The 27504-nt window shown below is 34.0% G+C and overlaps 1 protein-coding gene across 1 annotated transcript; it reads left to right on the top strand.

Annotated features, from left to right (window-relative positions):
- Window positions 1–924: 924 nt before the first annotated feature.
- Window positions 925–8652, top strand: LOC105763639 (chaperone protein dnaJ C76, chloroplastic). Its single transcript, XM_012581924.2, is given in 10 exon segments — window positions 925–1270; window positions 1706–1834; window positions 1917–2046; window positions 2962–3082; window positions 3830–3911; window positions 4177–4230; window positions 4324–4362; window positions 7398–7497; window positions 8299–8349; window positions 8352–8652. Coding segments are annotated over 10 exon segments (1017 nt in total). The 5' UTR covers window positions 925–1042; the 3' UTR covers window positions 8435–8652.
- The last annotated feature ends 18852 nt before the right edge of the window (window positions 8653–27504 follow it).

Genomic DNA, 27504 nt, shown 5'->3' with positions numbered 1-27504 from the left:
TTGCTTATGAGATCAAAAACTATTTTTTGAACCACATAAACACCGCCAAACACTTGACTTCTAAGATTAATAATGAGGTGGAAATATGTTTTTCAGTCTAAATGCATAAATTGGAATTTAGGTTTTTTAGTTTTTGCCAATTGCATTTTGAAACTCAATTTATTAAAATACCTTTGTTTATATTAACTAGTTAAAATATATTTAAAAATATAGATTAATTTAAATTTTATTTATCACTAAATAACATTTATTATTGTATTTTAATTTTAAAATATTTTTGTAGCTTTAAATTTACAAACAATTTATTAATTATTAAATTTTTTATATATATTTCATATATAATTATATTAAATTATTTAAATATTATCTAAATTTATTTATTTTTAATTTTTAATATCATATCTAAAATAACATTTTAACTTTAATCACAATTTTTAAAGTAATATCAAATAGTAATTTAAATCACATTTCTTATTGCATTTTGCTACAACACTTTTTAAATATATATTTTTTTCAAACCAAATTTTTTAAAACGACTTTTTAACCAATGATAATGCCAAAGTAGCCCTTAGAATACCAGACCAAAGGAGCTCCAGATTTTTTTCAGTGCAAAATAATAACCAGAGGGAAAAAAAAAAAGCTCTTGAAAAGTGTTTTGTGAATATATCTGAAGTATTATAATTTTTTATTAATATTTCGCGTAAATATAAAAAATAAATCATTTAAAAAACAAAAATCCAAATAAAATAATGTAGGATTGGAAGGGAGGGAGGCAGGCAGGCAAGAATTATACACAGGCCGACACGTGCTAAACTTACTCTCCAGTCTCTAGATTCAACTTCGGTCGCTCTAAATTCATGGAAACCAAATGGCTCTCCTTTTGCCATCTCAGCATTTCACCATTCCACGCCTGAATTTCCTCCTCTAAATTTTCTACTATATTAAATAACGACATGCCTTTCCCTTCCCCTCTGCTACTCTGCCTCTGTCTCAAAGCTAACTAAACAAACAAACAACTAAAACACTAAATTTGCATGCACCAATGGCTCAGCTACTCTCTCCTGTATATACAGATACTCTTAAAATCCATAACCCATCTTTAAATATGAGCAGAAGAAGCTCATGGAAGGCCTATGCTAAGACTGGAGCTTCTTGGAGCTTGATGGGTCATGGTGGTCAAAGGAGAGGTTGTGGCAGAGTCAAGGTTGCTTCCGGAAATTCTGCATCTACTGATTCTCTTGCCGATGATTATTATGCTGTTCTTGGTCTGGTAATTCTTTTCACATTTCTTCTCACTTGTACTTTTCTATTTTATGATTATTATGTAGTTAGAAGTTAAAAACAGAAAATTGAAGTGTGCAACTATTTGGGTTCTTAATGATGAACTATGGGGTAGAACATTTCTTTAGTCGTGTTTTCTTTTGGTTTTATTTTGAGATTAGTAATTCTTGCTTGTTTCTTTCAAATTTATCGATTTGTTAGGGAGTGAATCTGATTGTTAAAGTGATTTTGTAGATTCATTGCATGAATAAGCAGTAATTGATATTTATAAAAACTTTATGTTTGCAAGTGATGTTGCTTAATGGATATTCATCATGGCCATAGCTACTTGGAATCTATATATTATCATGTCAAGGTAATTTTAATTTGACTTTTGTCATGATTCAATCTCAGAAATCTAAATTTGTTTGCCATATTTACTTAGCTTCCGGACGCAACACCAGAGGAGATAAAAAAGGCTTATTATAATTGCATGAAGGCTTGTCATCCAGACCTAAGTGGCAATGATCCAGAGACTACAAATTTCTGCATGTTCATCAATGAGGTCTATGGGGTGTGTTCCCATTCAGAATGAACTTTATGTATTATGTAAATGTTTATTTGCCTACTGCTACAATGTAACTATTGCTTTGCAGGTTCTCAGTGACCCCGTACAGCGCACGGTTTATGATGAAATTCATGGCTATGCGTTGACTGCAATGAATCCTTTCATGGATGATTCCGCCCCAAGAGACCATGTATTTGTCGACGAGTTTAGTTGCATAGGTATGAGCTTTGCTTACATTTCTAGGTTTTTCTTTATGATTTAAAAACATATCAGATCAACCAGTTCAACTAGTGCAACCGGAAACTGGTAGATCAGACGGTTCAATCTTATATATTTAACCAGAATTATGACAAACTAGAAAGAACCAAAAGGAATCAGAAAAATAAAAGTGCAAGAAATTATGTTCAAAGTATTTCAAATAAAATACAATTTATCTTTATCATTTGAACCATCCGGTTGAACTGTTTCAACCAGAAATTTCATTAATACCAGTTCTTTAAGTGGTCTGGTTTTGAAAACATTGATTTTTTCTGGTTGACATTCATAATTAGTTGTTAATGATTATTAATTTATAACCCAAGTGTCTTAAACCGCTCCTCTGATATACAGAATGATAATGATCTCCTTTGAACTTAGAAATTTTGGCATTTCTAAATGCATATTGATTGCCCATAAAGAATTGGAGCAAGTACAAAATTTCAGCCACATTTGATCAAGGTTATGTCTTGCTTTATTTTTTCTGGACTTTTCATATTCCCTTAGGTACACATGTTTTCAGACATGCCTGTAGAGGTATGATCCTGATGATATATAGAAAAACTGATTTAAAAAATGGGTATACATGTATTGGACACTTATACTAACATTCAGTTTGAGTGTAACATAGGTCTTTCTTAACTACAACCAGTAGAGGTGACTGTAATTTGAGCAGATTAGCTGTTAGGATACTTTTCTCTAAAATTCTGCTCTTTTTTTCTTTTGAGTTTTTAAAAAGTTTTCATATGGAAACAATAACTGTAGCTAAAGTTACACTACTTGTGATTGGAAGGAAGTACCTACAAAGGCATAACTTCACGGCTACCAGTCTAAGATTCTAAACTGACACCTATAAGATGATTTTTTTTCCTTCACAGGCTGCAAAAATTGTGCCAATGTTGCCTGTGATGTGTTTAGAATTGAAGAAGACTTTGGACGAGCCAGAGTTCATAGTCAGTTTGGGAATCCTGAACTAGTGCAAGAGGCAATAGACAGTTGGTAGGTATTTGCTTCAGGGTATACTAATGTCATTATATCATTCACCTTACTTTAAGTATGCAAAATATAGTCAGCTGGAGACTGCTTTATGCTTCTTATCTCATATGTTTTATCTTCCGGTGATTTCTTTTGCATCTTATCAGCAGTGCCTTGCCACCATTGTCAACTTGCTTAACAATTTATCCAGTTCATTTTTATGATTATCAATCTTATAAGTAGGCTAATAGCCCCCTTGGTAAGAGAAACTTTAGAGTAGTTTGATGTTCATTTATGATCAACTAAGGAAATGGTGTGAAGTCATGTTCCAAAGCTATGATTAACATAAAGTTCAAACCATCAAATTCGATATTACGTGGGAATCCTGATGAAGCACATTCATGAGAAAATTTCAGACCTTCGGTTGACTTGTCTGAATTATTACATTGTTTCCATAACTATTAACATATCAGATAAGCAAAGGAAGGAATTCTGGAAAGATGAAGTTTTCAACCATGATTTCTTCTTCTGTTTTACTACCTTTTCTTCCTCTTATTGATTACATTAGTTATGTATTCCTGATATAATGGTCAACATTTTCTTGTAGCGATATAAGTAATCTCTGGTTAAATACAATCAATTATTGGAGCAATCAACCGAAACATTTGCGTGAAACTAAAATTTGAATTTTATATTGCTTGTAGTAAAGTTAAAGGGTTTACATGATTTACATGATATGATTGCTGATCAACATTGTCTTGTGCTATTTAGCCCAGTTGATTGCATCCATTGGACTTCTGCGGCACAATTATCATTGCTTGAAGATGAAATGCGCAGGGTAGAAAGAGTTAATGTAAGTAAGAACCGGTCACTCTATGGTTCTTTTCTCCTAAAATAATTAACCTTGATAAACTATGAGCATGTTAGATGGCATATGAATTACCTTAAAAGGATTAACAGATCAAATAATAATTAGACTGATCAACCATGGGTTTAAACACTGACTAACAACATTTTTTACATTGAAATAGTCTTTCGGTGATACAATTCATTAATCTATATGTTCAAGCTAGTTGTTTCGGTTGCTAGAAGTTTGAGCCTTTTGAATGGATGATCAGGTTGCATTGATGCTTTCAGGAATGGGATCTGCATCAACAGATGTATTCAGAATGGTAAAACTAACTCTCGACTTATCTACTGACACCATATGCATTTCTGGTTTAACACTTTCTTAGACCATCTAAAAACCTCTAATTCTTTGGCAGGCAAGTTCTCGATGGGAAAAGAGGCAGGCAAAAGTTTTGGTAGGTATCTTTTTATTTCAATATTCTCAAATACATCCATGGGATTTTCTTTTCTATTTTACTTATATGACTTCTAAGCAAATTTAATTTATTTTTCTGTCCTCATAATAGAATAAATGTTTACTTATAATTTAAATGAATGCTTTCCCAACTCTAGGCTTAGTCCAGTTTAGATTTGGTAGTTAGTGTACGCATATTGTATTCTTGTTATTTTCTCGTGTTGTGATAGTGTTTAAGGTGATTATTATAACTCGTTAATTAAAATTGGTAGATCTGTATATTTGTGTCATGACCTGATTTTTTTTTCATATCAAGTTCTTTGTTGTGTTTTAGTTATTTTTCATTGTCATATTTAATATTGTCAGGTCTAGTCTAGTCAGTTATTGTAGTTACACCCGTTAAAGATGCATCAATTAGTTGTCTTTTAGTGAATGTCGAATGAACATGGTGTGATCTTCTTGCCCTTGAAGGTATCCTTGTTCTTTCACAAACTACATAAACCTCTCATACCAATCTCTTGGAGATTGTTTGAGACCTTAGGGAGACACTTTTTAGACTCTAGGCCTGTACCTTTCATGAAAGCCTGGATTGGGACCATATAGACCTTTTCTTCAAGTTCTCCATTCAAGAATGCATTCTTCATGTCTTACTGCTGAAGAGGCCAATGCAGCAATGGTCATAAGAACTCTGATTAAATTCCACTTGGCAACTAGAGCCAATGTCTCAATATAAATCAAAACCATAGAAATTAGGATGAAATTATGAAAACAAGGATGAGACCAAGCCTATACTTACACAACATAACTTTATTAACAACTAAAACGGAGTTCTAATTAATGCATTGTTGTCATCTTGAAGAAAATAGAGACTCTTGATTTTCTAGCATTGCCAATTATCCTCCATGAGACCTTATATTGAAATACACACAAAATTGAGTCAATCTAGCAATGGACACAGGATTGCAAGATAGCTTTGGGGCATGAAGAACATCAAAGAGAGTTTGAAAAAGGGGTTAATTCAACAGTCCCTTTTCATCAATTGCTAAGAACAAACCATCAATAGTTTTTTTGGGGGGGTTTCCCGCACAAGGTAAGTCAAGAAAAAATGGGAATTTCTTGCCATATGGTCACTATCCCCTAAATCTATGATCTAGGAACCTATGCTAGCTAAATTTATAGTCATGAAATGGTACTATACATGTTCGAGCAAAAGAATTAGTGGGATTACATGGATTGGGTTTACTGGTTTGGAGTTGAGATTGGAGAAGCTTATGCAGTAGCTCTAATTGCTCCTTAGTGAGTGGCAGTGTTTCCAGAGAAGCTTGTTGCCCTCATTCCTCATTAGTCATTTGAAAGGCCTAGCTGTCTTCTAGTTGGGCAGTTTTGTATGGATCTTTTAGCAAGTCTTTTAGGTGTGAGAGTACTATTCTTTCTGTAAAAATCACACCACAATATCTTTTTCTTGTCATCTTAATTTTTAGCAACAAAAATGGCAAGAGTCTGTTCTTTGATTAAGAATTGGATATGATTTTAGTATAACATTCTCCCTTGTTTCTTCTCACCTAATTCTAGAGAAGGTTTCCCTTCAGTAGTGAATTTTTTCCCATGAATTTGTAATGGAACTTCATCAAATTCTCAATTTAATCCTGCTAGGAATAGATATACCCTCTCATTTTCTTCCTTTTCCATTGTTTTTACACTACCCACAAGAGACTCCCATTCGGCATTATAGCATTGTTCTTCTTGCCATAGAGAAATAATCTACTTGTAGTAAAGAGTAGCCTCTCCCTCTTCTGCCTAGCTTTCCACAATTTGATTTTTAATTAAAAATCTGAGAAGCATTTTCTACATTAAAGTAAGTTTCTCCAACAGCCTCCTAAACATCCCTAGTAGTGGGTAGAAATAAATACGGTTACCTGTGGCCAGTTTCATGGAGTTTAGCAGCCAAATGATTACCTACGAGTTTTTCGACCTCCAAGCATTCATGTTCAGGTCTTCAATTGTTTGCTTTCTTGTTTCTCAGTTAAGTGCCCAAGTTTCCCTAAGCCGTAGATCACCAGCCACACAGATTGTGCCCATTCTAGATGACTTTTTCCATTTAGCCTATGAGAAATGAGCTGGAAGGAAAATTGAGAGTAATCATCACCTTGGCTCATGGTTGTGTTGACCTGAATTTCACTAGCAAAACTTTCTGCTTCTATTGAAGCTGCTGGGTGTTGTTGCCAAGTAAATATCGTCTTAGCCATGAACAACTCAAGAATAAATTTTTGGATCTGATGTCTTGTCAGTTTTGGTATTGAAAATGTTGTATTTTGTTCTTCTGTAGAGGTACAAACTTATAGAAAATAAAACTCAGCAAACTAGGCAACTAATCCCTTAATTATAGGCGATGGGATCCAAGAATGAAGGGATGATTTCAGTCTAATCTACTTTCCTAAAAAACTTAAACAACCTAGTAAATCCAATATGATCACAATTGATCATATAATTGGATCCTTACAAATCAACCAAATGGCTTTGCCGGAAAATATTTCTAAACCCTCGCCAAAATCTATTTCTATATCTTTACGTAGTACTTGTATGTTCAACGTCACCAAGCTATGTTACTTGGACTTCTCATTTTTCTTATAGTATTTATATTTGACATCTTTCTTCAAAAAGTATTGGGACATAATATGGCATATGAAATTCCAAATATATGAAAACACATAAAAAATTAAAGATACCCATACCTAGCCTGTATTCCTTTCGGAATCTAGGTAATGTATAATGACTTAGAGCTCATCTCCTTTCGCTGGTGCTGTTAAACCACTTGAAGAACACCCAGCAAAACCTCAAATACTTGAATGAGCATTTCATAAATACTTCCATATTAGATGACTAAATATATTTAGTAGTTGCTGCACTTGTTAGAGGGAAGGGCTTTCTTTAAAAGACTCTGCTGCAGTGCAGATGCTATATGTATAAAGTCATATGTGAATGTAAGTCTAAAAACACAGGGAGTTAAACTTTTCTTTCTTATTCTACTTTTATCAGGAACAAGCTAAAGTAAGGATGATGCAGCAGAAAGATGCTGGTAAAACGGACTCATACTGGACCAACCTTTGGGGGAAGCCAAAACAATACAAGAAGTCAGGTATTGAGGATTTTGATAATTGCAAATGTGTTGTTTTTTCCTGTCTTTTCTTATAAGCATTAGTTGCCTTTAGCTGCAAGATAAGAACATCCCTCCCTTCCATAAGAGTAAGACCAAGCTTTTTTTCTTTTCCAGTGGCTTTAACTTAAGATTTATTTATTTTTATGTATATATATCCTATCAATGTGTTCTTACTTTAGACCAAATAAAAGGCCATTGCCTTGGAAGCGTATAGGATTATAGAAATTATGGGGGTTACTAAATTAAACTCTAAGGAGGTAAATATGAGACGGCATTTTATGTTTTCTTGGCTATGGACACGGAAATGATGTCACAAATAAATAATATGTTTGACATAGGTACTTCAAATCTTTTAAAGGCTTTTTTTTTTTTTTTTTTTTGGAGATCAAATATTTGTAGAGCATGAAGGTTGAACATGAAAACACTTTAAAAGAAAAAAAAAGTGAGGTGTTCGAATAACATAGATTTTCAATTCCTTTAAACGGTTCTCCAAACCAATAAAGATTGTACCAATACCTTATCCAGATTATTTACATTCTATCTTAGTTACCATTATTTTATTTATATTTTAGGTGAGTATCGAATATGAATATGCAAGTATACTCAATTTTCTTTGTTATTTTATATTCTTCAAGATCATATCCTATAGTTATGTCCAAATAAGTATCAAATACATACCTTTTAAGAAAATGAATATAAGAGTTCAGGTTACATAATATATGATATGTTGGAACTCTGCTTAGGGCTAAAGATCTAATTGAAGGTGAAATGTTATTGCAGAGGAGGAAGTCAAAGAGAGAGCAAAAAGGGCTGCCGCAGCTGCGAGAAGATGGAGGAATATTCAAGGAGGGGTGTGGATAAGGCTCCCACCGTTAAACTACCAGATCCACTCTCCAACTCCAGCAAACACAATTAATTTATTTACTTTGCATGATTCAATGCAGGAGGTGGTTTCCATTCAATATGTCTCAACATGTACAACAACAATAATCCATCAACTATGTATATAAACATTATTGAATCACATTACTAAGAAACTAATAAATAGGAAAATAATGCGGCGTATAAGACGATTTGTAAGCTTACACTTTGTTCTAATATTTCTAATTTTATTACATATATATTAAGTTTTCAGATTCTTTTTCAATTGAAATTTATAAAAACAAAAAGAAAGAGAGATCACTGAATCACCAATCACGTAAGGATTCATTTAGAACAAATTGGAAACACACTGTTATGGAACAAAATAGAAAGCCAGAAGAAAAGCAGAAAAAGAAAGGAGGACAAAAATAGAAGTAGAGAATTCAGAAGAAAATAGAAAAAATAGATAGACAGAATAGCAAGGAGGAAAAATAGAAAGACAGAATAGCAAGGAGGAGGAGAAAGGAAGAAGGGAGACGAAGGGCCAGTTCTTCATTGTTTTTGATTTGAAAATTGCTGTGAAGAAGTGCTTTTAAGAAGTGTTTTTGAAAAGTTTGGTTTAAAATTCGAACGTTTAGTATTGCTGTCAAAAAATGCTTTTGAGAAATAAAATGTTCATTTTAGACATGTTATTATCAAGTAACAAATATACATTTAAATAATATTTAAATTAGTTAATATTATTATATTTTAGTAAGAATATAAAAAAATTATTATAACTTGTTGTTAATATTTTAATATATGAAATATAAATTTTAAATATTTTTAAGCAATCAATATTAATTATTTATAAAATTTAATTAGAATATATAAACTATATTTTAAATATTTAAACATAACCATTAAATATTTGTAATTAGTATTTTAAAAAATATTTTTTTATTTTTAATTAATGATTTTAATACATTTGTAATTAAGCACCAAGAAAAAAAAAGAAAATACTATGTTATTGGAGGGGTGAAAAAGTAATTAAGCACTAAAAGTGCTTTTGGGAGAGGAAAAGTTAAAATTTTTAGCTTCTCCTTTTCAAAAGTGATTTTCAAAAGCACTTTTGAAAAGCTAAAAATTTCAGCCAAAAACAGCTTGTTCTGCACAACTTTTCTTCTAAAGGTGCTTTCAGAGTCAAAAATATATTTTTTTTTAAAACAATGAAGAACTGGCCCTTAATTCATCAAAAATGCATAATCATTGTGCATAACCATTCTGCCCTTTTAACCAGCCAAAGGGACTTGAGAAACGACTAGGTGGTTACAACAGCTGATATATAGCCCAAACGCACCGTTTAATTTAATTCAATAGTCACTGTTTAACTTAAGATCAAAATGCTTCGTTTTGACTAACTAATCTGCCCACCCTTAACAGTTAATTATAGCAGTAGAAATTGGAAGAAACTAGACTTGCAATTCCTCCTATAACAATTACTCCCTCCCAGAAAAGATGCTTGTCCTCAAGGATCGAAGTGAGGAAATGGCTACGCAGTTGCTGGAATGGCTCCCCAGTGGTGTCTTTTGACCTAAAGCTTGTCCAAAAAGAAGTCGGAATAGTTAGCAACCCAGAAGAAAGCAACAATCATGAAAGCAAGCTAGGTATCGAGGACAATTTCGGTGGCAAATATCTCTTTGAGCTTCCATGAGTCGGGCATAGAAGATGGCTTAACCTTGTCTTTGGAAATGGTCATAATGGTTCCATCGTTTAGTATGGCAATGGTCAAAACCATGAAAGGAGAGAAATCGAACTTCCAAATAAGAGAAAGGGCCTGAGTGTTAACAATGTCCTCATATCCAATATTGATATCAGATACAAGAACATGAGACACTGCAACAAACTGCTCATCGGGTGACAGCGGCATTGAATGTGTTAGTATTTTTTCAGAAAAAAAAAGCTTATGAAAGGAGAAAAACTGGACTACTACTTTGTTCAGCAACTTTTTGCAATTTAAATAAAAAACAACCCACTAACAACATGATCCTAAGCTTAAGCCATGAACATAACATAAACAAAATGCCTGAAAAATATCAACTACTTGAAACACAACTAAACAACTTTAACATCCACATTAGCAGCCCTAAGCAACGTCATCTAACACTCATCCTTTCTTTAGGAGTTGCAAACACCAAGTGTTGTCCTCAAAACTTTAAATTTCCTTACTGGCAATGGCTTGGTGAAGACATCTGCAACCTACTCCTCTGTTCTGCAATGAATTAGCATAACATTACCTTCTTTCTGTACTTCCTTCAAGAAGAAAAGTTAAATGTTTAAATGCTTAGCCTTCCCATAAACTGGATTGTGAGAAATTGCAATGGCAGCTTGGTTATCAACTAAAATCTTTGTGCTCTCCTTCTCCAAGTTAAGATCACTTAATACTTTTCTCAGCCACAAAGCTTGATTAACAGTGGCTGTTGCAGCAACAAATTCTGCTTCAGCAGTATATTGAGCCACAATTTCTTACTTTTTCAAGCTCCATGAGAAAACACCAGATCCAAGAGTAAAACAGTAGCCTAAGGTACTCCTCATATCATCAATGGAACCTCCCCAGTCACTGTCAGAGAAGCCAACCAATTTGAACTCTTTACTTCTTGTGAATTTAACATCAAAATCACTTGTGCCTTTGACATACCGAATCACTCTCTTAGCAGTCCTGAGATGTAATTCACTTGCACAGTGCATAAACCTAGACAAGATACTTACAACATTTAAAATATTAGGACGTGTTGCTATAAGATATATCAAACAACCAATCAAACTTCTAAAATATCCCTCATCAACTTTATCAACTCCATCTTCCTTACACAACTTCTCCTTTTGATTCATAGGAGTGTTTACTTCCTTGCATTCTTCAAGCTTAAACTTCTTCAAAATCTCCTAGGCATATTTCTTCTGGCAGATGAAGACTTCATGCTTAGCCTGCTTAATTTTCATTCCAAGGAAGAAAGTCATCAATCCGAGATCTGTCATCTCAAAAGCTTTCATCATTTCTTGTTTGAAATCTTCAACCAACCGTGCATTGCTTCCTAACAATAAAAGATCATCAACATAAAAAGAGACTATCAAAATATCATTACTTTGCTGTTTGACATAAAAAGTGGCCTCAAACAAGCTTTTTCAAAGCCTAAGCTCAGCAAATGATCATCTATCTTGCTGTACCAAGCTCTTGGAGCTTGTTTCAACCCAAAAAAAGCCTTCTTGAGAAGAAACACCTTGTCCTCCTCTTTTTTCTTTATAAAACCTTCAGGCTACTAAACATAAATTTCTTCTTGCAAAATGCCATTTAAAAATGCTGACTTTACATCAAGCTGATACACTCTCCAATTCATTTGAGCAGCTATAGCAAGCAAAAGCCTTATGGTGTGTCAGAGTAGTCCATGCCAAAAACTTGAGCATAGCCTTTCACCACAAGTCTTGCTTTATACTTGTTGATTGAACCATTAACATTAAGCTTGGTTCTGTACGCCCACTTAACTTCAATCAGTTTCCTATTTTGGGGTCGATCAACCAACTCCCATATTTTATTTTTCTCAATCATGGACAACTCCTCCTTCATTGCAGCCATCCAATTTTTTCTTTCATTACTGTTTCAAAATTTGTAGGTTCACACACAGCTATGTTGCACATTGCATAAATGTCAGTGAGTAATCTAGTACTGTAACAGCCCGTTTTTAGTGAAATCGAAACAGTGGTTTCGGGACCACAAATCTGAAGTTAAAAAAATTATTTTATTATTATTTTATTGCCTACTACATGATAGAAGTACCGTATAAAAATTTCGTTAAAATAAATTTTATCGTTTACATGCTCAATTTGATAAAAAGGACTAAATAACGTAAAGTGCAAAAGTTGAGTTCTAGTAGCTAAAAGTATTAAATAACTATAGAACCTTAAAGTATGAGTCCTTAAATGGTAATTAGATCACAAATCTGAAGTTAAAAAATTTACTTTATTATTATTTTATTGCCTACAACATGATAGAAGTACCGTATAAAAATTTCGTTCAAAAATTTTACCGCTTACATGGTCAATTTGATAAAAAGACTAAATCACGTAAAGTGCAAAAGTTGAGTTCTAGTAGCTAAAAGTATTAAATAGATATAGAACCTTAAAGTATGAGTCCTTAAATGATAATTAGACCATAAATAAGATAGTGGAATATGATGGCTTGGCATTTTGTGTAATTATTAATGTTTTTAAAAGTTAATTATGTAAATTGGTAAATAATGACAAAATAAAATAAAACAACAATTAGGTTATCATCTTTAACATTTCTTTCAACCAAAAATCAAAGAAAAAGAAAGCCATGGAAGCTTCACATTTGGTCATCCTTGTTTGCTTGATTAGGTATGCATTTTTGTCCCGTTTTTAATGATTTCTATGTTTTCGGAATCATTGTAGCTTAATCTAGCTAAGCCCGGGCACTAATTTGTGAAACTATCAAACTATTAGGGTTTTTCCATTGTTGAATATACAAGAGTTTTGATGTTTGATGATAGAAAATGGATAGTTGTTGTTAGATAAACAACTTTTGTACAGAGATTTTTTATGAAATTGTCAATTAGGGATTAAATTGAAAAATAAAAAATTTTACATGGTGAAATTGTGAAATAAATGAAATATATGACATGCTAGGGACTAATTGATATTCGGCCATAGTGGGTTGTGGTGGAATTTCATGAATTTCCATTTTTATGAGCAAGGGACTAAATTGCAAAGAAACTAAAATTATAGGGGTAAAATAGTAATTTTCAAAAGTATGATTTTGGGCTAAATTGATTGAATTATATGTTAAATTGTGTTAAATTTATCCGTATAGATCAAGATAGACCTCGTATGGCTTTAGACCAGGGCAAAGATAAAGTCTCAAATTAGTCGCCTCCGTATCTATATTTACTCGTTGAGGTAGTTTGTGTAATTTAATCGTATTTATATGTTTTAAATTGAATTATACATGTGTTATGGAATGTTATATATATACATATATCGATAGTATATCAAACGACGTACAATGATTACCGAGCCCCGTTTGAACTTTAGGAATTCGTAGGATACAAATGACATGTTATTAGGGCTTACATGATTCAGGTACTGGTTCTGAAAATCCTACTGATGCTGAGGTCCTGCATGTGTTGTAGATACTCCACAGCTCATGCGAACAGCATTGTGTAGCTACGTTCTGACCCAGAGCTCGTGAGAGCACACTGATTTACAGCTTGAGTGACCATACCGATTCACAGCTCATATGAGCATACATGTACAGGATTTGACAGATTACAATTATATGATTTAGCACACTATGTGTGTGTAATAGCCCGATTTAGGGCTTAGTCAAAACAGTGGTTTCGAGACCACAAATTCGAAGAGGAAAAAATTATTTTTACTATATTTTATGGTCTACAATTTCACGGAAAGATTTCGTGAAAATTTCGTTCGAAAATTTTGACGTTTGGGCACTCAATTTAGTCAAAAGGACTAAATTGTAAAAAGTGAAAAAGTTGAGTTTTATTTGTTAAAGGTATTTAATTGTTATGGAATTATAAATTAGGGGTCCTTATGTGGTAATTAGACCATTAGTTAATGATAGAAAAAAATGGACAAGAAATAAGTGAAATAGGATTTTTTTAAGTAAGGACATTTTGGTCATTTAGTAAATAAATATAATTAAAATGGGAAAAAGATGTAAAAAATGGGGTTATCATATTTGCTTGCTGCTGAAACTTGAAGGACTTCATAGCTAGGGTTTTGGCCACTTTCAAGCTTGATTATCTAGAAAGACGTGGAATCAACCTCGATAAGAGAAAGGAAAAGATTGTGGATTGAATTGCAAAATTCCTATATTTTGCACCGATGTAAGTAATATGTAATTAATACATTGTTTATAACTATTTTTGATATTTTGTTATAATATAAGAGAAATGGTGGAATATGAAATAGCTATATAACAATTAGAAATTTAGAATTTATAGTTGAATCGATTAAAATCTGCTTGAATTGCGGATATATCATTGACAAGTAATAGGTGAAGTAGTTGAATTGAAATATTAAAATTGTTATGGGATTGGATTGAAATATTGAAATTGTGATTTGTGATTTGTGTACGGATAAATTGTAAATCCTTGAAAAGTAAGAATCTCTGTGGGACTGTCGGAATAAGAAATGCTTGAATAAAGTTCCTATAAACAAGTGTGTAAAAATTAAGTTATTGGTTGAATGAGATATGGAATTAAAGCATAATGAGTCTAATTTCAGATAAAAGAAGCAGATCAAGCAAAAAAGTTGGATATTTTGAGATATTTGAATTTCAGTGAGGCAGGGTCGGATTGATTTCAGAATCCCCTATTCTGAGTTTGAAAAATCATTAAAAATTAAAGAAAAATAATTATGAGATATAATTTATATGCTTATAATCCTTAATGAGTCTATTTTCAAAAGAAATAAACAAAAATATCATCAAAATTCTGTACAGTGAGATAATTCACTTTTAGTGAAGAGAGGTCAGAGATGTTGAGCAGTGAAATAGGGGTGACTTAAAAGAATAAAATGTACTAATTGGCCATGTAAAAAATTCTGAAATTTTTATGATAAGACGGTATATGAGTCTAGTTTCAGGTAAAATTTACAGAACTTAATTTGGAGTTCCGTAGTTTCGGATAAAAATAATTTAGTGACTGTAACGCAGAAAAATAGTTTGCTGGAATTTGAATAAATATCAAATTTATGGTTGATTAAAATCATGTTATCTATGGAAACATGTTTTAAATTTTTTTATCAATTACATACGTACTTACTAAGCTATATGCTTACTTCTCTTTATTTTTTCTTGTTTTATAGTGTTATAAAATCATCTCAGAATTCGGACAGAGTCGGGGATCATCCACACTATCTACATCTTTTGGTATTTTGAAACCAATATTTCAATTATGGCATGTATAGAAGACTTAATGTTAATGTGATGTATATATATACTAATTACTACTTAGCTTAAGATGTTAATGTATATTAATTGATAGGTTGTTTTTTAAAAATGCTAGTGAGGTTACTTTGAATGTCGTGAATGATTTAATTATGTTTAAGTATATAGCTGTATTAGTTGAAATATTGTATTGGTTTGAGATTACGTTTTGAAAATTTGCAGGAGGGATTAGACATTTGTAAAAGGGCTTATGTCAAAAATTTTATATAAAAAAAACTCTGATTGTATGAAAATATGTATTTTATGTTTGATAATACTTTTTACCCTGTTTTGGCGATGAACACGGGTAAGAGGTGTTAAATTTTAGTGGTATCAGAACTACGGTTTAGCCGGTTCTCAGACTAACAAAATATGTGTGAAAGTCTATCTATACATGCCATAAATATATTGTAATAGTGTGATGATTTTGACAATTTAAAAATTGTGTTTTTATATAGTAAATGGATCCCGACCGAGCTGTAGCGGATGATGTAGAAACCAATGCGCCGGCTCCCGCGCAAGGGACCGCGCCTGAGGAAAGTAGACATGGAACTGAAACACATAGTCAGGATGAGGCTCGAGAAGCCTTCCTTCATATGATGAATAATTGGTACACAGAGTTTATTCGAGCAAATCCGAATGTTCAACCTCCTCCACCCCTCCTATTCCTCAACCGATTCTTGTAGCTTCACAAGGTGATGAATTAGTAAAACCGAGAAAACCCCCAGTTGATAAAATCTGAAAACAAGGGGCGGAAGGTTTCAGGGCTAACATAGATGATGATCCCGAGAAGGCAGAAGTTTGGCTTGAAAATTCTATCCGGGTATTTGATGAATTATCATGTACTCCTGAAGAATATTTAAAATGTGCCATATCTTTACTAAAAGATTTAGCATATCGTTGGTGGAAAACATTAGTATTTGTGGTTCCGAAAGAAAGGGTTACATGGGATTTCTTCCAAGAGGAATTCAGAAAGAAATACATAAGTCAAAGGTTCATCGATAAAAAACGTAAGGAATTTCTCGAATTAAAGCAGGGCCGAATGTCTGTAGTAGAATATGAAAGAGAGTTTGTTAGACTTAGTAAATATGCTCAAGAGTGTGTGCCTACATAAGCTATTATGAATAAAAGGTTTGAAGACGGGCTAAATGAAGATATCAGAATGTTTGTTGGGATGTTGGAACTGAAAGAATTTGTGGTACTGGTTGATCGAGCTTGCAAGGTTGAAGAATTGAATAAAGAAAAGAGAAAAGCTGTGATGGAGGCTCGGGATGCAAGAAAAAGACCAATGAGTAAGTCATTCCAAACTCAGTCAAAGAAGTTCAAAGAAGTGAATTCTCGATCGACTGCTTCAACTAGGTATTCTTACCGAGATCGTGGGAGATCATATTCGAATTCGAAAGCTCAAGCTACTTCAATAGTAAGTGTGGGTAGTGTGAAGTCTAATAAACCTGAGTGTCAACATTGTGGAAGGCAACATCCTGGTGAGTGTTGGTTAATTAGCCGAGCTTGTTTCAAGTGTGGTTCTCGACAACACTACATTAAAGATTGCCCTGAGAAAGTTGAAGAAGAAAATTTTCAAAATGTTAGATCGGGTGATACTGTTAGTAGAGCTAGACCACTGAGAAATACCAGAAACAGAGCTAGCAGTAAAAGTGAAATGAAAGATATAGCTGTGAGACCAGAAACTAGAACACCTGCTAGAGCTTATGCTATATGTACTCGGGAGGATGCATCATCTCCCGATGTGATTACCGGTACATTTTCTCTTTATGACACTAATGTTATTGCATTGATTGATCCCGGGCCTACTCATTCTTATGTTTATGTGAATTTAGTATCTAATAAGAATTTTCCTGTTGAATTTACTGAATTCATGATTAAAGTGTCAAACCCTTTAGGAAAATATGTGTTAGTCGATAAGGTTTGCAAGAATTGCCCTTTAATGATTCAAGGTCGTTGTTTTCCGGCAAATTTGATGTTGTTACCATTTGATGAGTTTGATGTTATTTTGGGGATGGATTGGTTGACTTTGCATGATGTCAAGGTGAACTGTAGATAGAAAATTCTTAAATTGAAATGTGAAACAGGTGAAATTCTTCGGGTTGAAACAGATGAATCAAATAAATTGCCTATGGTGATTTCACACATGTCTGCCCAGAAATATTTGAGAAAAAGGTGTGAAGCTTATCTTGCTTATGTGTTAAACACTGAGATGACTGAGTCGAAGCTTGAATCAATACCAGTAGTTTGTGAATTTTCGGATGTGTTTCCAAAGGAATTGCCTGGATTACCTCAAATTAGAGAAGTTCAGTTTGCTATTGATTTGTTACCTGGGACTGCACCGATCTCTAGTGCTCCGTATAGAATGGCTCCAACCGAATTAAAAGAACTTAAATCTCAGTTACAAGAGTTGACAGATAAAGGATTTGTGAGACCGAGTTTTTCTCCCTGGGGTGCTCCTGTATTATTTGTGAAAAAGAAAGATGGTTCTATGAGACTTTGTATTGACTATCGTCACGTCAACAAAGTAACTATAAAGAATAAGTATCCGTTGCCAAGAATTGATGACTTGTTCGACCAGTTAAAGGGAGCAACAGTGTTTTCAAAGATTGATTTGAGAGCAAGTTACTATCAATTGGGAGTTAAAGAGTCAGATGTGCCAAAAACTTCTTTCAGAATGAGATATGAACATTACGAATTTCTAGTGATGCCTTTTGGTTTAACTAACGCTTCGGCTATTTTTATAGACTTGATGAACTGAATTTTTTGACCGTATTTGGATAAGTTTGTGGTGGTGTTCATAGATGATATTTTAATCTATTCTCGAGATGAATCCGAGCACGCTGAGCATTTGAGAACTGTGTTGCAGATTTTGAGAGAGAAGAAGTTATTTGCTAAAATTAGTAAAAGTGGGTTTTGGCTTCATGAAGTCGGATTTTTGGGACACATAGTTTCAAGTGATGGTATTCTGGTTGATCCGAGTAAAATTTCAACAATTGTTAATTGGGAGCCGCCAAAGAATGTATCCGAGGTTAGAAGTTTTCTGGGCTTAGCCGGGTATTATAGACGTTCTGTTAAAGGATTCTCAATGATTGCTTCTACTATGACTAAGTTATTGCAAAATAATGTCAAATTTGAATGGACTGATAAATGTCAACAAAGTTTTGAGAAATTGAAGGCGTTATTGACTGAAGCGCCGGTGTTGGTGCAACCTGAGACAGGGAAAGAGTTTATAATTTACAGTGATGCATCATTGAATGGTCTTGGATGTGTGCTAATGCAAGAAGGTAGAGTAATAGCTTATGCTTCGAGACAGCTGAAACCACATGAGAAGAATTATCCGACGCATGACTTGGAATTAGCTGCTATCGTTTTTGCTTTAAAAATTTGGCGTCATTATTTGTATAGTGAGAAATGCCAAATCTTTACTGATCATAAAAGTTTGAAGTATCTGATGAATCAAAAGGATTTGAATTTACGACAACGAAGATAGCTCGAATTAATAAAAGATTATGAGTTAGTTATTGATTACCACCCAGGAAAGGCAAATGTAGTCGCTGATGCTTTGAGTAGAAAATCTTTGTTTGCTTTGAGAACCATGGATACGAGTTTAGCTTTGTTTGAGGATAGTTCAATTTTGGCTGAGTTGAAAGCTAGACCGTTATTTTTGCAGCAAATTTGTGAAGCTCAGAAAAATGATAGTGAATTACAAGTCAAGAGATCTCAGGATGAATCAGGTTGTGATTCAGATTTTCGAATTAGATCAGATGATTGTCTAATGTTCCGAGATAGGATATGTGGACCAAAAGATGATGAGTTGATTCGGACAATTTTACATGAGGCACACAATGGTAGTTTATTAGTTCACCCAGGTAGTACGAAAATTTATAATGATTTGAAGAAATTGTATTGGTAGCTGGGCATGAAAAAGGATATTTCTAAATTTGTATCAAAGTGTTTGATTTGTCAACAAGTAAAAGCTGAACATCAAGTACCTTCGGGTCTACTTCAACCATTAATGATTCCTGAGTGGAAATGGGACAGAATCACGATGAATTTTGTGACGGGTTTGCCTCTGACTCCTAGGAAGAAAGATGCTATTTGGGTAATCGTTGATAGATTGATGAAATCAGCCCATTTTATACCGGTACGTATTGATTACTCACTAAACAAGTTGGTGGAGTTATATGTTGCTAAAATTGTGAGGTTGCACGTGGTGCGTAAGTCCATTATTTCGGATAGAGATCTGAGGTTTACTTCGAGGTTTTGGAAAAAGTTGCAAGAAGCCTTGGGTACAAAATTGAACTTTAGTACTGCATTCCATCCGCAAACTGACGGACAATCTGAAAGAATAATTCAAGTTCTTGAAGACATGCTCCAATGTTGTATCTTAGAATTTGAAGGCAGTTGGGAGAAATATCTACCATTGGTTGAATTTGCCTACAACAATAGCTATCAGTCGAGTATACAAATAGCACCGTATGAAGCATTATATGGACGTAAGTGTAGAACCCCTTTGTATTGGACTGAGCTCAGTGAGAAACGGATTCACGGGGTTGACTTGATGAAAGAAACTAAAGAAAAAGTGAAAGTAATCCGTGATTGTTTGAAAGCTGCTTCAGACCGACAAAAGTCATATGCGGATTTGAAAGTATCTCCGTGGAAGAAGATTTTGAGATTTGGCCGTAAAGGTAAATTGAGTTCACGTTTTATTGGGCCGTATGAAGTTATTGAAAGGATTGGACCCCTGGCTTATCGGTTAGCTTTGCCAGCAGAGTCGGAAAGGATACACAATGTATTTCATGTGTCAATGTTACGACGATATCGTTCTGATCCTTCACATATAATTTCTCCGACAGAAATTGAAATTCGATAGGATTTGACTTTTGAGGAGGAACCGATAAAGATTCTGGCTCTGGAAGTCAAATAGTTGAGGAATAAAAATATAGCTTTAGTGAAAGTGTTGTGGCAAAAACATGGAATGGAAGAAGCTACATGGGAACCGGAAGAAGTTATGAGAAAACAATATCCAAACCTCTTTTCCGGTAATATTTTCCAGGACGAAAATCTCTAAAGGGGGAGAGTTGTAACAGCCCGATTTAGGGCTTAGTCAGAACAGTGGTTTCGAGACCACAAATCCGAAGAGGAAAAATTTATTTTTATTATATTTTTATGGTCTACAATTTCACGGAAAGATTTCGTGAAAATTTCGTTCGAAAATTTTGACGTTTGGGCACTCATTTTAGTCAAAAGGACTGAAATTATTAAATTTGTTAAATTTGTTATGGGATTGGACTGAAATATTGAAATTGTGATTTGTGTACGGATAAATTGTAAATCCTTGAAAAGTAAGAATCTCTGTGGGACTGTCGGAATAAGAAAGGCTTGAATAAAGTGCCTATAAACACGTGTGTAGTACTAAGTGTATCGATAGATAATGGTCACATGTGTAGTACTATGTGCAGGCTACTACATCAACCGAAAAGTTTGATCACGTGTGTAGTACTATGTGAAGGCTACTACGTGTATCGAATGATAATAATTACACGGGTGGTACTAAGTGCAAACCACCGGATATTCGCTATTATACCGACGTGTTCAACGGGATATGAGTATTAATAAAAAAACATGTGAGCATGTGATTGAAGTGTGTTAATTTGCTAAAGAGTAACTGGAGTAATGAAGTTTCGTACTGTGCTTACAAAATAAATTGTTGTAATGTTATGTAAATGAGTGAAATTGAAACAGAACAAATTCGAATAGTGGAAGTGATGTTAGTTTGAAAAATCACCAAAAATTGTAGAAATTGATTTATTGGTAGAATGAGATATGGAATTAAATCTTAATGAGTCTACTTTCATATAAAAGAAGAAGATCAAGCAAAAGAGTTGTATATTTTGAGATGTTTGAATTTCAGTGAGGCAGGGTCGGATTGATTTCGAAATCCCCTATTCTGACTTGGAAAAATCATTACAAATTGTAGAAAAATAATTATGAGATATAATTTATATGCTTAGAATCCCTAATGAGTATATTTTCAAAATAAATAAATGAAAATATCATCCAAATTTTTTACAGTGAGATAATTCACTTTTAGTGAAGAGAGGTCAGAGATGTTGAGCAGTGAAATAGGGGTGACTTAAAAGAATAAACTGTACTAATTGGACAAGTAAAAAATTCTGAAAATTTTATGATAAGACGGTATATGAGTCTAGTTTTAGGAAAAATTTATGGAACTTAATTTTGAGTTCCGTAGCTCCGGATAAAAATAATTTAGTGACTGCGACGCAGAAAAATAGTTTGCTAGAATTTGAATAAATATCAAATTTATGGTTGATTAAAATTATGTTATCTATGGAAACATGTTTTAAATTTGTTTATCAATTACATACGTACTTACTAAGTTATATGCTTACTTCTCTTTCTTTTTTCATGTTTTATAGTGTTATAAATCATCTCGGAATTCGGACAGAGTCGGGGATCATCCTCACTATCTACATCTTTTTGTATTTTGAAACCAATATTTCTGAATTATGGCATGTATAGAAGACTTAATGTTAATGTGATGTATATATATAGTAATTACTACTTAGCTTAAGATGTTAATGTATATTAATTGATAGGTTGCTTTTTTAAAAATGCTAGCGAGGTTACCTTGAATGTCGTGAATAATTTAATTATGTTTAAGTAAATAGCTGTATTAGTTGAAATATTGAATTGGTTTGAGATTGCGTTTTGAAAATTTATAGGAGGGATTAGACATTTGTAAAAGGGATTATGTCAAAAATTTTATAAAAAAAACTCTGATTGTATGAAAATATGTATTTTACGTTTGATAATACTTTTTACCCTGTTTTGGCGATGAACACGGGTAAGAGGTGTTACAGTGTGAGCTATCCTGGGTATCCAACGATATTCTAAATGGTTCAAAGGGCATTATTCTTATATGAAATGGTAAGGGTTCATTACGGATTATTACAAGGGTACATATGAATTATATGGAAATATTGTTACATGGTATTTGGAAACTTGAATTGGAAGATACATGTATATGAAACTTACGCAATTGTTGTGCTCATCCATGAATATTGGTTTATATATGTATTTACATGGCTAACATGGTTGGTGTATATGTAATTAGGCATTTGGCCAAATTGTGTTGGGATATGCTATGTTTACTTACCTATTATATGACTAAATGGTAAGTTAAATTCTATGTTAAACGAACTTACTAAGCTTAAATGCTTACTTAGTGTTATTTTTTCGTGTTTTATAGTGTATCGAAAACTCGTTTGGGTTGGAGGCTTGTTGGAGCTATATCACACTATCCCTCGATTGTTTTAGTATATTCGGCTGTTTAATTTTTGTTATAATGGCATGTATAAGTATTTTGGCTAATGTTGGCCATGTGTTTGGTTGTTGAAAATGGTCATTTAGTTTGGCTTGTGATTTAGCACTTTGTTGATGATATGAGCTTAGTTCATGGCATGTAAATATTAGCCTTATAATGGTTGATGAATGACTTAATATGGTTGAATGATGGAAGATGAAATGATGGTTGAACATACATATTATATATGGCTTGTGACTTGTTAGAAATGTTGAGAATTGGTACTTTGTTTGAATGACTTAAATGATTATAGATTCTAGTGGTTGAATGGCATGATTAGTACCATTTAGTATTTATTTGGTAAGTAAATTACATGATATATATTGATGCAAATATGCATATAAGTTAGTTGATTATTTGGTCAAATGGAATACATGGTTAGACATATTTATATATTGTCATTTGAGGTGCCTAAGGGCATATTGGTTTTATGATGTTATACCATATGTATAGGACTTGCTTATGATTGATTTGGATACCTTGATATGGCTTGTATATATGTGCATTTTTTATTGTAGGTATATGCCTTGATGGGTGAGGAAAAATGACTTGTAAAATAGCCTATTTTCGTCCAAACGGACACAGACACGGGCATGTGTCTCAGCCGTGTGTGACACACGGCCAGATGACACGGCTATGTGTCCCTTATAGCTTTTGAAGAGTTGCAAGTCAGGCTGTTACACGGCCTAGCACACGGCTTGACACATGGGTGTGTGAGGTTATTTCAAAGGGTACACAGCCTGGTACACGGGCATGTGGATTGGCCGTGTGACCAAGTCAGTGAGTTACATGGGCACGGACATGGGCTGGGACACGACCGTGTGTCCCTACTTCGAATGCACACACAGCTTCAGACACTAGCGTGTCTCTTAGACGTGTGACCCTTGCAATGTTGAAAATTTTCAATGTTTTCTGAAAAATTCTCTAAGTTTTCGATTTAGTCTCGACTTATTTCTAATGTGTATTTAGGGCCTCGAGGGCTCGTATAAGGGATATTATGTATGATTTTTATTGGTTTAAATATGAATATTGATATGATATGAAATGTTTATAATTATGTGTTCGTTTAATTTGAAAATTCCTGTAATGGTTAGTAACCCTGTTCTGGCGATGGATACAGGTTAGATGTGTTACATTTATTGGTATTAGAGCTACGGTTTAGTCGATTCTTAGACTAAACATAGAGTGTACGAGTTTAGATATACATGTAACTATATAAACTGTGAAAGTGTGATATCTCCTGATCGTTTTACAACATGTTTTCATATAGCAAAGACATCCAATCGAGCTGACGCCGATGAAGTAGAAAGCAATGCTCAATCCTCCATTTGCGGAGTAGCACCGAGCAGTGCAAGGCCCGTATTTGAGGGTCGAGGAGGAAAGGCTAAAGAAGCCTTTTTCCAAATGATGATTGAATGGTTCACTGAGTTCGTACAGACGAATTCGGTTGCTCAACAACCTCCACCTCCTCCTGCTCCCCAACCAGTTCCTGTTATTCCTCAAGGTTTGGAACCTATACAAGTTAGTAAGCCACCTATTGATAAGATTCGTAAATACGGGGCTAAAGAATTCTGAGGTACTACTGAAGATGATCTTGAGAGAGCAGAATTCTGGTTAGAGAATACAATCACAATTTTGACGAATTGTCTTGTTCACCGGCTGAATGTGTTAAGTGTGTTGTATCTTTGTTGAAAGATTCAGCTTATCAGTGGTGGAACACGTTGATTTCTGTAGTACCGAAAGAGCGGATCACCTGGAATTCTTTCAAAGTAAGTTCTGAAAGAAATATATTAGTTAAAGATTTCTAGATTAGAAATGTAAAGAATTTCTTGAACTCAAACAGGGTCGTATAACTGTGTCAGAGTATAAACGGTAATTTGTTAGACTGAGCAATTATGCCCGGAAGTGTATTCCGACTTAAACTGTAATGTGTAAGAGATTTGAAGATAGGTTAAATGAAGACATTAAGCTTCTAGTAGGATTTCTTGAGTTGAAAAAATTCATTGTATTGGTTGACTGAGCACATAAGGCCGATGATCTGAGTAAAGAGAAAAGACATGCTGATTTTGAAGCTAGAGACTCGAGAAAGAGATCGACTGGGAAGTCATATCAGTCAACGTAAAAGAGATCAAAAGAACATCACAACCGCTGTACGGCTTCAGTGGGGTACTCTAGTAGGGATAGAGGCAACCGACAATCGGGTCCTAAAGATCAGGTTACATTTGTAGCAAGTGTGGGTAGTGTCAGAGATGTTTGGCCCAAGTGTAAGCACTGTAAAAGACCACAATATGGTGAGTGTCGATTGAAGAATGGAACATGCTTCAGATGTAGTTCCCTCGATCACTATTTTAAAGATTGCCCAGAGAAATTCGTGAAAGAAAAAGTTCAGACTACGAGGTCGAGCAATGCTGCTGCAAGATGTAGACCACCTCGTAAGTTCGAAAAAGTGAGTGGTAGCCGTAGTGTAATGAAAGACTCTGCTGTGAGATCCGAGGCATGAGCGCCAACTAGGGCTTATGCTATTCGCGCACGAGAGGATGCTTTTGCACCAGATGTTATTACCTATGCTTCCTCTATTTTTGATACTGATGTTACTACTTTGATTGAGTCCACTGAATTCATGGTTAAAGCATCGAACCCTTTAGATCAGTATGTACTTGTTGATAAATTTTGCAAGAATTGTCCTTTGATGACTCAAGGTTACGATTTTTTTGGTTGATTTGATGCTATTATCGCTTGATAAATTTGACGTGATTTTGGTCATGGATTGGCTAAATCTACATGATGCTATTGTAAACTGTAGATGAAAGCTTATTGTATTGAAATGTCAGAACAATGAGACGCTTCGCATTGAATCAGATAATTCGAGTGGGTTATAGTTATTTTAGCTTTGTCAGCACAGAAATATGTAAGAAAAGGTTGTAATTCTTACCTTGCTTATGTATTGGATTCTAAAGTGTCTGAATCGAAGCTTGAATCAGTACAGTAGTTTGTGAGTATCCTGATGTTTTTCCAAAAGAGTTACCTAGATTATCGCTGATCAGAGAGATTGAGTTTGCTATTGAATAAGTACCGGGGACATCATCGATATCGATAGCACCTTACAGAATGACTCTTACTGAGTTGAAAGAGTTAAAAGCACAACTACAAGAATTGACAGATTGGGGTTTTGCTCGACCTAGTTTTTCACCTTGGGGTGCACCGGTTCTGTTCGTTAAGAAAAAAGGACGGGTCGATGAAATTGTGTATTGACTACCATCAGTTCAAGAACGTTACAATCAAGAATAAATATCCACTGCCTTGAATTGATGATCTGTTCGATCAGTTGAAAGGTGTCACAGTATTCTCAAAGATTGATCTCTGTTCTAGCTACTATCAGCTCAAGTGAAAGATTCGAATGTAACGAAAACTGCATTTAGAAATAGGTACGGACACTATGAATTTATTGTAATGCCATTTGGTTTAACTAATGTACCTACAGTATTTATGAATTTGATGAACAAAATCTTCAGACCATATTTAGACAGATGTGTTGTGGTTTTTATTGATGACATTTTGATATATTCACGAGACGAGTCTGAGCATGCTAAACACTTGAGAACTGTGTTGCAAACCCTGCGAGATAAACAAATTTTTGCTAAATTTAGCAAATGTGAGTTTTGGCTTCGAGATGTCAATTTTCTAGGACATATAGTATCAACCGAATGTATCAGAGCTGATCTAAGTAAAATTTTGACACTTGTTAACTGGAAACCATCGAGAAACGTATCCGAAGTTAGAAGTTTTCTGGGACTAGCTAGTTATTAACGAAGATTTTTCAAAGGGTTCTCTATGATAGCTACACCGATGACATTACTATTACAGAAAGATGTGAAATTTGAATGGTCCGAGAAATGTTTGAAAAGTTTCAATCAGTTGAAAGCACTGTTGACTGAAGCATCAATTCTGGTTCAGCCTGAATCAGGTAAAGAATTTGTGATTTTCAGTAATGCATCTTTAGATGGTTTAGGTTGCGTTTTGATTTAGGAAGGCAAAGTTATAGCTTATGCTTCTAGACAGTTAAAGCCACATGAAAAGAATTATTTGACACATGACCTATAGTTGGCAGCTATTGTGTTTGCGTTGAAAATTTGACGACATCATTTGTTTGGTGAAAAATGTCATATATTTACCAACCATAAGAGTTTGAAGTATCTAATGTCGAAGAAAGATTTGAATCTGAGATAGCGCAGACAACTCGAACTGTTAAAAGATTATGAATTGATTATTGATTATCATCCGGGAAAAGCGAATGTGGTTGCTGACGCTCTGAATCAGAAGTCTTTATTTGCTCTACGAGCAATGAACACGCAACTGACATTATTTGATGATGGTTCAATCTTAGCCAAGTTGAAAGGTAAACCGATGTTTTTACAGCAGATTTGAGAAGCTTAGAAATGTGATGATGAGTTGCTAGTTAAACGAGAACTGTGTAAGTAAACTTCTGATTCAAAATTTCAGATAGGACCCGATGATTGTTTATTGCTCAGAGGTAGAATTTTTCTAGCAAAGAATCCATAGCTCATTCAGGAAACCTTACACGAAGCTCATAGTGGTAGCTTGTCTATTTATCCGAGAAGTAATAAGATGTACAGTGACTTGAAACAGATGTACTGGTGGCCGAGAATGAAATGTGAAATTTTTGACTTTGTATTGAGATGCTTGGTATGTCAGCAAGTTAAAGCTAAACATC

The sequence above is a fragment of the Gossypium raimondii genome, chromosome 12, assembly GCF_025698545.1.
Source record: "Gossypium raimondii isolate GPD5lz chromosome 12, ASM2569854v1, whole genome shotgun sequence".
Lineage (NCBI taxonomy): Eukaryota > Viridiplantae > Streptophyta > Magnoliopsida > Malvales > Malvaceae > Gossypium > Gossypium raimondii.
This window is presented reverse-complemented; position numbering and strand designations above follow the sequence as displayed.